The sequence below is a fragment of the Amblyomma maculatum genome, chromosome 10 (assembly GCF_055883805.1).
Source record: "Amblyomma maculatum isolate TAMU_Amacu chromosome 10, ASM5588380v1, whole genome shotgun sequence".
NCBI classification, from domain to species: Eukaryota; Metazoa; Arthropoda; class Arachnida; order Ixodida; family Ixodidae; genus Amblyomma; species Amblyomma maculatum.
The window spans coordinates 55,661,769-55,677,460 of NC_139353.1; the positions used below are offsets into that span (position 1 = coordinate 55,661,769).

Below are 15,692 nucleotides of genomic sequence, written 5' to 3' on the forward strand. Positions count from 1 at the left end.
GTCAGCTCATTGTGTTCTTCTCTTCAGGGGACCGTTGCATACACGACCAGGAAGCACGGACGCACTGTTTTCTTACGTTAATATCAGGCCAGCATCCCTTCTTGACGCGTGCGCATCTGCATCGTGCGGAAATACAATATCACCACCGTCACAACTGCATAACCCGAGCAATGCTGCCTGATGAAATAGGTGTACAGAGCACATTACAAAAAGCGAGTGCTTGGCGAGCTATGCGCCACACCAGATATACTCCAGGCCACTGCCGAACAAGCCATGTAGAAAACAAAGCGGTGCAACTGCAAGCGATTGCTTCGGCGCACAAATAAAACCTTGCATAGACGCTGAGTGGTGTGGTGTGGTGTGGTGTGAGCGGGAGTGGTGGGGCATGCTATGCACTAGATCCATTTCACGTTTGTGGCTAGTACCATCTACAACTAATGGACTACTGTCTGTAAAATTTGCGTTCTTCTCTATACTCGTAACTGGAGAGCGGCAGCATTTCCTTCAAGACAAATACATCTTCGAAGTAAATGCTACCGCTCCCCAGTTACGAGTATCTTATCGTATCTTCTCTTGTGTTTGTGTTTGTTGCGCCACATTTCTTAATACGATGTACCACTTTCCTAGCTTAAGCCTAGCATACTAAACATGCAGATGTTGCTCAACCTAGCTTGTCCATTCCTACAAGTGTCAATCAAGGATTACAGTTACAAATAAATATTACTTTTGAGGCATACACTGGTTACCAAAAGCGACCGACTGGTACTAAATAAAGCGTAGAAGAATTTTTTGTTGATCAATGTGATCGTAATATTATCATTAGAAATTTAATTAACGACTACCAGCAACCAGCCATATGCAATTGCTACGATTCGATCCTACGACTTCCGAATCCAAAGGTGATGGAAAATACCGCATTGACCCTTCACGCAACCATTTAACTCGTTTAACTGATCTTCGTGAGGGCTGCGCATTATTATTCCAAAATTAATTAACAACTCTTGAGTTACCTTCGCAGAAACTGTGGTTAGATATTGCAGGTTCCACTTCTCAATTAACAGAAAAATAAAATTCTGCTTTCAACGGGCATCGAACCTTCATGCCTTGGAACCCAGCTGACAGCATTAACCAACAGCACCACGATCAGGATTTCTTTTTTCCTTTTAGCATGATAGAACCTCTGAGAAAAAGCAACTAAAACAGCTCGTACTTTTATTAGGCGTCTTAATTGACAACGCGCATGAAGGGATTCGATGAAAGTTGGTTATGGAGGTTGCATACTCCTTAAACGCCCTCCCGCGCGCTATTTATTAGCCCGTATAGCCTATCCAGAAGACAAATGACAGAGGTTGTTACTCATTCTAAGTTCACCAATACCATTCAATCAGCAACCTTATCAGGAGCTTCTTGACGCTAGCGTTTTAGAGCGTGTCAAGCGCATATGCATTGGGTCAGCTGCAAAAATGTTCTTCTTAAATTGTACATATCAAGTATCAAGTCTCCTTGTCAGTACATTGCTTCATGACAGGTATATTTTTATGCCAAGAGCTATGTTTTTCGCCTGTCTAACATGCCAGAGACCATTAACCAATGCTTCAATCAGAGCCGTGATGCTGGTTTTTTTCTGGCACATTTTGGAGTGGTCTGTATGGAAGGAAATATAGATCACGCCATATAATCTTCATGTTTGCCCTTTCGGAAGGACCGTGATGTGCCTTATGGTTTGTTTATATTCATCGGTCTATTTAGTTTATGAAAAAACTGTATATGGGATCGTCATTTCGAACAACAACAATCGTTGAAGTTTTTATTCCGAGAGCAGGGCGCTTTGGTGCAGGAAGTGTACGCTACGTAGGCAGAACCGTCTAGTTGGCTGCCGCATCGCGATGCTTGTGTATACTTCTCTGAATATTGACATTTTATGCTGTGAAATTACTGCATTTAGCAGGCTTGCAATATGTAGCTAAGTGAATTGAGGGATGAACTCGCCGTGCCACGGATCGTGAGAAGGACATAGTAATTCTCCTTCTCTAGCGTGAGGATGATAGTAACTATGATAATTAAACTGCAATAAGTGATTGTGATAATGATGATAGCAGCGATTATACTGACTTTGCCTTTATTTATTAATGATAAGAAGACCAAATACGATGCACAGTTTACAGCAGCAACGCCCAGTCTTTCGCATTTCGCCTGTGTAGATTCCACTGTGTTCTCGGAATTTTTGTAACCAGGAACAACGCCTCAGCCACAACATATGATATGAAAATAATTGCTGTAAAAGGTAGATGGCCCATTTAAATCAAAATATTCGCATGTTCAGAAGTGCATATATACTGAAAACATACAACATTCAATGCCAAAGATGATGCAATCATGAATATTGTCAAACATAAGCAAAACAGAAAATTACTCTTGTATCCTACTTGCCCAAAATCAGGAGTAAATATATACAGAATGTAAGAACTAATGGTTATTTTTTGTGACATATGACACGTAGAGCAATGCACAAATATCTGCAGCGTTGAGCTAACTATATGTAGTTATATCTTAGAAACAAAAGGTTTCTCATCGTATAACGGAATCAAATTTATAAATAATTTATTGCATTATAGGCGGCCTGAAGAATGGGAATATCATGCTTAGTGGTCGGTTAAAACAGGTTTTCTTTCTTAAACGCTTCACATTGTTTCACAGCAGCCAGTCACACGTTATCTTACCGTGCTTAGGTATCATAATCGTCTGCACTGATGTCAGTGAACAAGGGCTGAAATAAAAGGAAATCTCTAGACAATATTTTCTTTTATTCATTTAGTACAGTTACAGACATCGGCAGATGAATGGCTGGCATGTAATCTTGGTTTAATTCAATGCTCGCTGGCTTCCTAGCGTGCGGGCCGCTTCAGAAAATGCATTTCATTGTGTTATCTATCCGCAAAAAAACAAACATATGTAGATCTGCTTGCCGCTGTGGTGACGTCATAGGCTAAGGGGAGCTGTCTGTGAGGATTGAGTAACGTAAAACTGCATGCGCCTGCTGCTGCACAATGGCACGAACAGCTTCTTCCAAGAAGCTAATTTCTAAGAAAGCTAAGAAGCTCATTTCTAAGAAAGAACAGTAGGTTCTTTCTTAGAAATTTGGTTATCATACGAGTAGTAATCATCCATGATTTTGCACGGTCGTTTTGAACGTTACCTGAAGACGTCAGCATGGGTCTCTAGGCAAAAAGCGTGCGTCTCGGGATGGAATACAGAAAATAAAACAACATTTTCACAATATACCCAGTAGGCGAAAAAGCCACGCTATTGTATCTACAGGTGCTCAAACTTACTGATGTGGTAAGTAACGCAAAATGCTAACCGATATGTAATTTTCTCTTAATAATTCATGGCAACCTAAACATTTGCTCTTCAAAACTTAATGCTGACACAACAAAGCCCTTTGTGCTCATTTCCGCATCTAAAGTAACCAAAAAGGTTCGTTAACGTTTCAATATAAGCGCAGTCGAAAAACCCCTTAACCTAAGCAAATCTCGCAGGCACTGTGACGATGAAGGCACAAGTCAATTTTCTGATTGGCCTAGTCTGCCTTATGTTGGTTTTAGTTAACGGTAAGCCCTTCGTATATTTGTTTCCTTCTTCTACCATTTGCGGTATCATTTGACATTTTTAGAAAATCGATTGTTTCTTGGTTATGAAGAAAAAATCATGGTTATGAAGAAGTGGCCAAACAAGGAAATGCTCTAGTTAAACAGGCTTACCGTAACCGGTGGCTGGGACACGCGGGCAGCTGGTTCGCGCTAAAGCTTTTTATACTTTCGCACCAATTAGTCCCTTTAGCACGCATTTCACACAGCACTTCTCAAAATGTACGGTCTCCTCTCTGTGCGTTGTTGCTTACACGGCTCCTATCGCACGCCGCACCTGTCTTTCTGTGCTGCCTACGACAAGGATGGAGCGCAATGATAAGGAGGAAAACCACAACTTTCCATTTTTGAGTTTGTTTTGGCTAGTTTTAATCGTTTCGGCAGTGACAACTGCTCGGTACGGTGGCTCCGCAAGAGAAAAAACGACAGAAGAGATGAAGACAGCGGGCTGTTCCGACTAGCATCTACTGCCCCCGGAGCCAGCGTAAGCGGTTCAGGTGTCCAGAGGAACAAGTGTGACATGTCCTTAATATTTCTCCCACTTCTTCGCATGCTTCCCTCGCCGCCCCACTTTTTGATCTCTGAGCTTTCTTTCCTACCTTTCGGTCGCAGGGCTTCAATGGGTCTCAGTCACGTGATGGCCTAGGTAGTACTCCGAGTATTCAATAATGCCGTTAAATAGTATAAAACTAAAATCATGTAATACAGAAACCAAATTTGGGAGAAATGAAGATTATGGGCTTGAAAAGAATCTCGGGCCTACGAATACCACTGTATCTAAGGCCTGTGAAACAATTCAAAGAACAAGGCTTCTATCTTGAGTGCTCAAATTGCGCAATGGACGGACAAATTTAGACTTCGCCTCCATCTAAGTACAACCGTTAGACAAAACCCACACCTGTGAACTCGAGGTTTACTACAGAAGGCGGAAACCGCTAAGGCGTGACTTTGCTCAATAGATGAGGCGATGGGATACTGTGTACTGATTAATGGAACAGTAATAGAAAATTGTCGCGGGCACGCGTTTAACAAAAGTATTGTTCTATTACAACAAACGGAATAACTGGAAATGGACATGGAAAAGTCCTAATGGGGTGATTACATATGAAATTGACTGCATACAGTGTTCTAACTCCGCCATTATGCAGGATGTAGAGGAAATTGGGAGAGTGCGATGCAGTGAGTACAAGATCGTAACGTCTCGAATTAGTCTAACTCTCAAGAGGGAAGAAAACAGATTGGTGACTAAAAAGTGTATCAAAGAAATAGGGATCACGGGGACGACAGAAGAGATTAGGATCTCGCTACAGAATAGATATTCTGTTCTAATCAAATATGACGAATTAGCCTCGAAGCAATGAACCATAATTACAAAGATATCATGACTGAGTGAGCTGAGTAAGTAGGCGGTAGGATAGTTCGCGAGGATACCGGTAAGCTGTCTAAGAAGACTAAAGATTTGATTAAGAAACGTCAAAATAAGAAAGCTTCCAGCCGAATAGATCAATTGAACTGGCAGAAGTATCAGAGCTAATCATAAGCGTAAAATGGTCGATATAAGGAAGCATACCATGGAGAAAATTGAGCATGCTGTACAGAACGGGGGCTGATTAAAAGCGAGGAAGAAATTGGGCATAGGCCAAAATCAGATGTATACGCTATGGGCCAAGGTCGAAATTTTATGACGAATATGGACAAGATAGTCAAAGTAGCCGAGGAGGTCTGATCTGTACAGTAGCCAAAGTAGTCAGGACAATAATGAAATTAGCAGTAGGGAAAAGCAGTCAGACATTCCGCCAGTGATGAAGGACGAGGTTAAGAAAGCTTTAGAAACTATGAAAAGGGGGAAAGCAGCTGGAGAGGATCAGGTAACTGCAGATTTGTTGAAGGACGGGAAGGATATCGTACTAGGAAAACTGGCTATTCGTATACGCGATGCTTTGTATCATTGACGTTACCGGAACCATGGAAAAACACAGACATTATCTTAATTCATAAGAAAGGGGACGTTAAGGACTTGTCAGCTTTCTGCCTGTTACGTATCAGTTATTTACTAGATAATCGTTAATAGGATCAGGAAAACCTTATAGACTTCAATCAAGCAAAATATAAGGCAGGTTTCTGGAAAGGGTACTCTACCACCCATCATATAGATACCATGTACCAAGTGATAGAAACATGCTCGGAATATGACCAGCTCTTATACATAGAATTCATTGATTACAAAAAAGCATTTGACTCTGCAGAAACTTTGGCGGTTATCCAGGTATTGCGAAATTAGGGTGTAGATGAGTCATATGTGAAAATACTGGAAGATATGTACAGTGGCTGCACAGCAACCAAAATTATGGATAAAGTAATTAACAAAATTCCTATAAATATATCCGTTAGGCAAATACACCATTTCACCTGTACTTTCCCAGCTTGCTTAGAGGAAGTATTCAGAGACTTGGAATGGGACCAGCTAGGGATAAGGGAAGATAGAGAATACCGCAGTAATCTGCGGATCGCTGATTAATTGTGCTGCTAAATAACTCACGGGATGAACTGCGAACAATGATTGATGACCTAGACAGGAAAAGCTGATAGGTAGGGCTGAAAATCAATATGCAGAAAACTAAGTTATTGCTCAACGTCCTCGGAAAAGAACAGCAGTTTACGTTAGGTATAGCAAAACACTAGAAGTAGTTGACCAATATGTGTACTTAGAACATGTAGTAACCGCAGGTCGGGACCATGAAAAAAAAATAACAAGGATAACAAGATTCAGATGGAGCACATTTGACAAGTACTAGCAGATTATGACAATTAACGGTATCGCCCAAGAGGAAAGTTTACAACACTTGCATCTTACCTGTACTCACCTATTTAGTTGAAACGGGGAGACTGACGGAAAAGGTAGTGCTCAAGTTGAGGACAACGCAGGGTGCTATGGAACAAAAAATGATAGGGGTAGCGTTAAGAGATAGGAAGAGAAAAACCTCAAGCTCCAGGCTTGCAGTGGAATTTAAGGAGAAGAAAAGGGCGAGAGCAGAACACGTACTGAGATGAGAGAATAACCGATGGTCGCTTATGGTAACGAACTGAATTCCAAGAAAAGGAAAGCTTAGCAGGGGTGGCAGAAAGTTAGGTAGGCGGTTGAGGTTAAGAATTTCGCAGGGGTCAAGCGGAGGCAGCTAGCACAGGACCGGATTAATTGAAGGAATATAGGAGAGGCCTTCGCCCTGCAGTTGGGTTTGTCCGGCAAATGATGATGATGACACCGAACTTAGAGGATAGGACGGATGCCATATTCACTTTCTTTAATAGTCCAGGGAGTGTAAGGCAACGCCGATGTGTGGTTTCATCTTGGCTTTCGAGCTGTTCTAATTTCCTTCTAGCAGATGAAAACCTGAGCTTAGCGTGAGTAGTATTCTCCGTTTTTACTTGATGTCAATGTTGTTGGTATTGTTCACGAGAATCTTTACACCTAAATATCCAGTTATGTTAAAGAGGGTGTCAGTTGACACTGAATGATATCAGAAAAAACGTTTAAGTGGTGCTATGTTAACTATATCTTTGACGGTGGCCTTCAACATGATGATTGCATCTGAACATACAGTGTGTAGAAAATGATACCAGAGGAAGACTAAACAATGAATAAAATATATCTGAGAGACTTTTTAATTGCTGACTTTACTTGTCAGGAGTTTCTAAGTTCCGCCTATCCCGCTTTTTTTTGTGACGACATTCTGTTACACACAGACGTGTATAGTTAATGGAGCATCGTTGAGAATGTTTCGCTTTAAATTCCTCATACCCTTACTATATCTAAGGTTTCGTAGAGGTGGTTGAGGGTATGTAAAATTCGTCGCCGCTAATAAGTAACCTAAATTTCCAAAGACTAGATTGAAATTAGTTGCTGGGTTCACAGCACCGGTCCTGATGCTGTATTTCTGCTCAAGGCAAACTACAGCTTAAGTGACAGAAGCAAGTCACTTATGCTGCGAAGAGTGCAGTGTGCTGTACCCCCCGGGGCGACCTATCTAGTACGATAAATTTCTGCCGAAAACTGGAAGGAGATGCAAGGCGGGGGCCGTACACTTTGCTACTATTTTGGAAAGGAAAGACATATTCGCCTAGCACTTCCAGCGCTTCGATACCTATTTTAAACTGTGGTTACTGTCCAACATTACTTTTGTCTTTTTTTATTATTTTGTAGAGCTACATTCATGCTTTTCCAGTCTAAATCAATAATAGTTAGTCGCAATTGGTCCCCTGAGTTACTTAACGAAGCAATGTCATCAGCGAATCGCATATAACTCAGATATTCGACATTGACCCTGATGCCTAACTGCTCCATTCTATGCCTGAAAAAACTCTCTAAGCAAGCTGTATAGCACTGGAGATATCGGGCCTTCTTTCCAAACAACTTGCTTACGTGGAATTTTATCAGTTTTTTTATGCAGAACTATGGATGCTGTGCATGCACTATAGGCATATTCCAGTGCTTTCACGTATGAATCACCTATACCCTGATCTCCATATGCCTGCATTACTGCCAAGGTTTCGACCGATTCAAATGCTTTCTCGTAGTCAATGAGTGCTATGTATAGGCTGGTTATATTCCGAGTCCTTTTCTATCAACTGGTTGATAATGTGGATATCATCAATAGTAGAGTACCCTTCCTGAAGGAGTAACGTCCAGCTTAATCCTAAATTTGAATAAAGTCTAAAGTTGTCCTGATCCTATTAGCATTTACCTTAGTACAAACTTGTACATATCAGATGGTAAGCTAATTGATCTCTAGAAGCGAAAGTCCTTAGAGGCCCCATTCTTATGAATTAAGATAATGTTAGAAGTCTTCCATGATTCCGGTACTTTCTATGTCATCAGGCATTGCGTCAACCGCTATCAATGTATGCTTGATGCATTAGGTCATATGATCCCTGAGTGTAACGGGATCAGATATTGCATTCTGGCTGTCTGTACACTGCAATTAAAACAAAATATGCCCAAACAAGTTAAGCTTTAAACAAACATTCTGTGTCATTAGTACTTGGACGAAGAACGGTTTATGTTTGAAATTTAAAAGCAAAAGCGACTCCCCACCTGTAGTTACACTATCTCTATGAAAACATTCGTATTGCACGAGGAACTAAGACATCGCTGCTAAGTTCACTGAGGAGGCAAGTTTCACTAATGATAGTGAAGCGCAGACTATAGGCTAAATGAACAGCTTCAAGCGAACGTGTCTCGTTTAGAGTGCTACAAGTATTTTTATTCAGCATTTGAACATGTGTTTATGAGTCGGTAATAAGGAAGGTGCTTGAGGAGACTTCAATAGATTCTTCCGCTCAAAAACCTCATCCGATATGAACACATCACTATCGATGTGGAACTTGTCATAAAAAAAAATGCTTTCACATCGTGCAACTTTTGGAATTTTCAATTTCCGACAACTTTCCCGTTTCCTTAAGGCTGATGGCGTGTAATCGATTTCGATGAAAAAATTGGCTCCTTTATGTTTCGAGACGTTTTGAAAGTTAGCTGCTTTTTAATTAAAATCATGGAGAAATAATTATGACTGGTTAAAAAATGTTGCCGTATTTTCCTGTGAATGCGACGAAAATTGATGCACAATTAGCGCCTGTGTTTTCTTATAGGCCTCGAATTATTGTGTGCCTAAAATTGGATCGTGTTTCATCAGTATCCTCGGGTATGCCGTAAATGATCAGGTTAAAACTACTACACCTCTTATCAAGGCGAGTTAGCTTACATGCTTCCTGGACTATGGAAGCCTGATAACTAGGGAACATGTTATAAAGATATTCTAGCTTGACTGTCTCCACTTTCATTTCGGATATCTTGCAATCAATCTCTGAAAACTTTGCTCGGATATCCGTATTTATACTTTGTAACTTTGATTTTAGGTCAAGTGTCTTTTAGCGTAGGAAATATTGACCTTCCAGTATCTTTTGTATAATTAATTGCTGAAAATCGCTCAAGGGTTTTCTTCAATATCCCCGCATCAAAGATCATGACAACCCTCGTATGTAATTTTGAAACACCATAGTGAGCAGCACGGGAAGCAGAAAATGGAGGTCCGTTTTAGAGAGATAGATTGCGAATTAGGGATGCGTCGATAAAGGGCCTGATTAACTCTTGAAAAAACTCACTAAAGTTAGAAAAGTGAAGTCATTACGTAGAGGGCGCTTGGTGACGCCATAAATATAATGAGAGGGGTGGCTTGTACCGTCTTGGCAACTAGGCTAGTGTGATGCGACAAAAGCATTGTTCATTACTTGCGAGAACACGTTAGTTCATTGGCCAAGAGCACACATAGGGTGCCAGAACACGCTTTCTTGCTGGCATAGGAGTATGACTTCCTGCGCGAAGAAAGGTTTGATATGGGCCATGCCGTTTCCAGGCGTGTTGTGCAGAAGCGAACCCGTTCTATCGGTTGCTTTGTATTTATCTGATTTGAACCGTGATTTCTGTTGCAGGATGGAAACGCCCCGAACACTGTTTCCTGGGGTCGCACGACGGACAATGCGGGACTGAACGGCCTAAAATCCCACGATGGTACTATGATTATAGTCAGTCGGCCTGTGCACCATTCTTGTGGGGCGGATGCGGTAGCAATGACAACAACTATGGTAACTGCTCAGCCTGCATGACAGAATGCTCATGTGAGTTCTCCCCAATTCAGGCTTTTGTAACTGTGAGTTACAAAGAGCGAACATCTTTAACATCTACAAAAACAAATAATCCTTGATTACCGAGCTGCTTATCAGCTCGTCAACGGCACCACCCAATATATATTCCAGTAAAGCTCCCCTTAGACCAAGGTTAGTCGTAGGCTTCTTTTAAGATTTAGGAAAATATAACACGGCTTGTTTTATGTATAGCGCAAGGTTTTAGCTGTAACAGTGCCAGAAAATAAAACATGCCTATCGCACGGAGTACAATAGTAAACCGTGTCAAGTTTCTGGTTAACAGTACAGGCTTGAATGAATTGAAATCTGGTGAAGTTATAAAGCTACGTTTAAATTGATGCTCAGGGAACTCAGAAGACATTATTTGGCTAATCTTGCACCTCATATATATACATAATGCAGTCCCAACAGTCATATCCCGTGTGCCTTGTCACTGACACAAACTTTCCAAAATTGTCATCTTTGCTTTGCTATTGACGACAAGGGAAGCAAGCCTTTAATTCGAAACCTGCGTGAGGATTACATTTTAGTCGTTTGGCAAATGTGTGCTTCTAGACAGTACTTGAAATGCAAAGTGTCCTGTGCTCCATAAAAGCTCTCAGTAACAGGAAAGTTGCCTAGGTTGTTGTTTTGTGCTTCACTGTGTTACCTAACTCAACTATTCATTACAGTGCACCCTGAGCCAGTAAGAGCGTGTAAGGAGATTATTGGCGCCCCTTGAGCGAGAAAAATGCGAACAAGAGGAATGAAGTCAGATAAAGGCTCATCAAGAGAAATCTGAAGAATTTCCAAAAGCCGAGAAGAAATCGCCATTACCCTAGTTTCAGCATCATTTGAATGGAAGCAAACAAACTCGAACCATGTTCTGTGAATTTAATTATCTAGAATCAATAAAAGCTGTTTCTTTCCTCGCACCCTGCTCACTGTGGAAACGCCAGATAATAGAAGCTAGTGATGCAATCGAGTCATATCCTTAAAGTTTTAGCTTCAGTTTCATCTGAAGGAAACAAAAGCACTGCAAAAATAGCGAGTTAATTTCCGGCTGCTTCGGCCACTGAGAGCGCCATGCGGGAGGTAGACTAGCCTCGCGCGAGGTCGTGCCGGCTTGCATCAGCTCGCTGAATAGATGCATATCCTTCTTATTGAAACGCAGTTTGGAGGCCACGGGAGGTCGGTTTAAGAAATTTTGGGCTAAAAGAACAACGACGTCGCTTCCAGGAATTTCGGAATTGTCATGATCCCATGTGAGCCCATAATGTTTAACGGTTAATAGACCGGAGCCCACCCTACTGAAAAACCAAAAGTTCTACGTGCCAAAAACCTCATAAAATCTCATCTAATCGCATAGACTCTCATACGGTTCATATCATTGTCACAAGATATCGTACATAATTTTTGATAATGTACAAGAAGCTAAGAGACCTTATGCAATTTTATGCGACTTGTGATTTTTATGTGAATTGAGTGAGATTGTGGGAGAAAATATGAGGTTATTGCTTCACACAATTTTTTCAGTAGGGCAGTCACCGCAATTCAAGGAAATGACCTAACAGTACGCGCAGAATTTATTATTACATCTTTACACGTACTTCAATAATTATCGACTATGCATGCGGATGTTGGCATTCGGAAAGGCGGCGTCCTCGTTGTTTACATTAGGCACCCCATTTATCCCGCCGCTCTCTCCTTGAAATACGGATACGTACCGGCCGCGATATTTATTCTTAGTTGTTATTTTTTTGTTAATTTTATTATTGTTGTTTTTTTTGCCACCTAATTTTGACAGTACGCGTCCGTCTTGAGGTGTGGGTATGTGCACAATGGTGCACGTTTGCATTCGTGTGTAATGTCGTTGCAAGTTTTCTTAATAAATAAATTTACCGAAAGAAATTTGCCATAAGTCGTATATTTGCAAACAGTTGACTAACTACATGCTTGCGAAAGTCCCGATAGATGAGGGTTACATATAGGTGAGAAAGCAATGAATAGCTTCCTCACAGCCTCTTCGGATTCTGTTCTTATATACTACAGCTAATTAAGTGCCGGCCCCCAGACAGTGTTGTCTGAGGGAGGAGTTGGCGGCTACTTGCACTTGTTCTCCTACAGCTAGGAAGTGAGCCTCTTATGCGGGAGCCAGCAGAGAAAATTCATAGCACTCTATGGAGAGGTTGCCGCTCGTTGCAAACAGCAGTGAGTCCAATGTGACGCTTTTTCCGAGTAGTGCACTTTATATTCACTATCAGTCTGCGTAACGCCATTGTTTTCAATAAAGTATTTCTGGGTGTTAATACAATGGAGAAAAACATAAATCGACTGTAATTGCTTCAAACTCCAGCTATGATATGTGTCTCTCGTTCTGAAATTCCTTCCAAACGATGAATGAAAATTCGTTTCCGGATAGGCAGGTACATGTGCAGAAAACAAAATTTTGGGGTTCAGGAAATTTTAAAGGAACATTTTAATGGAGATAATGGCATTTCTCTGGCGACTTTCTCACTCTAAAAATTCTCTTCATATAGCTCAAGCAACGTTCATGGTTGCTCGTCTCTAAAAACTGGTGTCTCATCCAGATTTCTCGTAATTTTTCAATGCCGTTCCGCATTGTTACGCATTTACGCGCGTTCCGCATTACGCGCATTCACGCGCATTTTATGCTGCTCGTAGTAAAAAAGAATGGTATCAATACAGTAGCAAATTTTACACTCGGGAAATAGTGGAAACTTTATATCTTCTTCTGAATTTCTTAAACCTCGTGGTGTAAAGCAGATAAGAAATCAGAAAAGCGCTAATTCCAGGGCCCAACGTTAGCATCATCACGTATCTAGGTTTGGTAGGAGGAAAGAGAGAGATAGTGGGAAGGGTGAGGTATTTGGGACAATGATTACTATTGGCTTGATGGGCACAACAAGTTATGTGGTACGTCTGGTTATTTTTTTTTCATCACTGCTTCCTTATTAAATATACGGATATATACTGGGTGTTCTACATAAACTGAACGAAGAATTAGGAAAAACTGTGCAGCAAAGTTTGGTTAAATGAATGACACATAGTTTTTCGTCCTGTAGTCCTCCTCAGAGTACTTTACATACTGCCCATTTAGGTAATTAGCTAAGATAAAATTTGCTAAATATCCACCATTCATTTTGGTAAAGTGGGTTTCATCATGGTTGTGGCTGGGGTTCGGAAATAGCATATCAAATTTTTTCGCCCAATGTTACTATCACGTGGCCGTTATTTCCGATATTTAAAGAAACCTGCGAAATATAACCTAGTGTCACGTGCCTGAGTCCATTCTTTATAATATTCCCGCGCCCCCAGCAACGTTTGGACGAAGAAAACGCAAGCAGTGACTGTTCCCAAGTGAGCGACCGCACCTATTTTTCGGGCTGCACCATGATGCAAATAAAAAACCTAGCCTGTCTTGAAGTAGACGACTTGAGCCTTTTCTCTTTATTTTTTGTTTCGTCACTGAGACAGCTCGATGTTATATCAGTCCAAGTCTGCTTTCGCTGGCCTGCCCATTAGTTATCGCTGATCGTGGCTCGGACTTCAGTGCTCAAGCAGATTGTGCTGACGCAGATTTGAGACTACTGATAGTGACCTCCATAGGCCGCTCATTTCAAGAGAGGGAGTGTGCATGCTTCTTTAATTCAAAATGCGTTTGGAAGCACTGCAATACGGTAGCGCAAGACCGCAGTCACGCGGTATTTTTTTCACATTTCGCGGGCTTTTTTTAAAGACTGGAAAAATCGATTAAGTAGGTGGTATGCTAATAGACGAAACTAGACCGCTTGTATCTTAACATCCTCTACAACTTAATGAAGTGAACTTGACCCTAAAGAATTGCGCAGAAGGTAAATATTACTCTGAGGAACCCTACATGTCGACAAACAATGTATTTTGTCTCAGTCAGCTAGAAGCTTCGCTTTTTTTTTTAAATCATATGTTTAAGTTACGTGAAACACCATGTACAAAAAAATTAAAGGACACTTATTCTCCGCCCGAAAGATCTGACGAGACAGCTGCCTATGGCTCTGTGGAGCGCTTCAACACTAAGAAATCGACGGAAGCGTGCACAGTGAAATTCCAATGTTCCTTTTACATTTAAACTCGGAGACGCTACCTACTTTCGCATAAACACATTATTTATAGATGCAATTTAAGTGGCTGTCACATGACACTAACACAAGAATTTTTTAAACTCTGCTCTTGGTTACGGGGAAACGTTGTGCGAACTAGCTGCGTATCGCGTAAAAAGTTTAGGCCTCTTGGTCAGCACTCGAAATACACGAGCTCAAGAAGAATGAGAGAAAATGAACAGTGGTAAATGTCTAATGCAAAAAAAGAGGGTGACGCTCTGAAAGCAGAGCAGTGCGTTTGGCGGGGAAATAAGTGGTGTTGTTTAACCCTGCTAAACCCAGGCAAAGCGAAAGCATCGTTATAATTTATGACGTTTCTTGTTACTCATTATCATTAGTACTATCGCTACCATCGTCATTATCATCTCAATGCACCGTCATTGTCATCGGCGGAACTGTCAGTACCATCATCACTACCTGCATCATACTTCGCACCATAGACTTTGCCATTTATATTTGGGATTTGTGCATTTGTAGCTTGTTGAGGGTAAAGCAGTATTAATAAACCAACTTTACTTTCATCACGGGAAATATTACAGCATGTTAGACTGATACAGTGTTTGCAAGAGAAGAACGAAAGCAAAAATAATATATTTGGCATGTAGGTACGGAACGAGAAATCACTGGAAAGAGCTACAAAAGTATAAACATATCTACCAACAAAGGGTGCAGTGCATTTCGGGTATCCAAAAGCGCCAGGAGAGTTGTGGACATACTCCGTATCGCATTATTCTAGGACGTTTGGTAGCGCCTAAAATGTTTTATACTTACACAATAAGCTTTTGTCATGCTATACTTCCCGCGCTATCTGAACAACAATAGGGGCGTTGTAGAATGTCTTCAACAGAATTTGTGCCCACGTATATGAAATATGGGCAGGCAGCGCTCTGCACACAATACTGAATGCTCACGATAGTCGAAAGCATTGTCTGGAAAGAGAAAGTTGCAACAGGTCACACTGAATCACTGAACGTTTTGACATCTGCGGAAACCATTACGAATGCGTGTGCAGCGCTTCTGGCTAAGACCACATGAGAGTCTTCATTTAGGGAGTGGTGAAGAACACGCTGTAGGAACGGGCTCTTGCGTAGCGCCATTGCGCAGCACGCACGCACAAGCCTTTTTATAAGGCGACAGCTATTTCTGGCAGTTGAAAAAGCAGCTGGTGTGTCTAAAAGCGGCTGCAGTTAAAAACCAGCCCGATAAT

The 15,692-nt window shown here is 41.3% G+C and overlaps 1 protein-coding gene across 1 annotated transcript; it reads left to right on the forward strand.

Annotated features, from left to right (window-relative positions):
- The first annotated feature begins 3,484 nt into the window (after window positions 1–3,484).
- On the forward strand, window positions 3,485–11,183 carry LOC146176538 (kunitz-type serine protease inhibitor textilinin-3-like). The gene is made up of 3 exons (XM_084581004.1): window positions 3,485–3,611; window positions 10,134–10,319; window positions 11,018–11,183. Exons 1-3 carry the CDS (start codon window positions 3,551–3,553, stop codon window positions 11,065–11,067), a joined length of 297 nt encoding a protein of 98 aa, XP_084437130.1. The 5' UTR covers window positions 3,485–3,550; the 3' UTR covers window positions 11,068–11,183.
- Window positions 11,184–15,692: the final 4,509 nt, after the last annotated feature.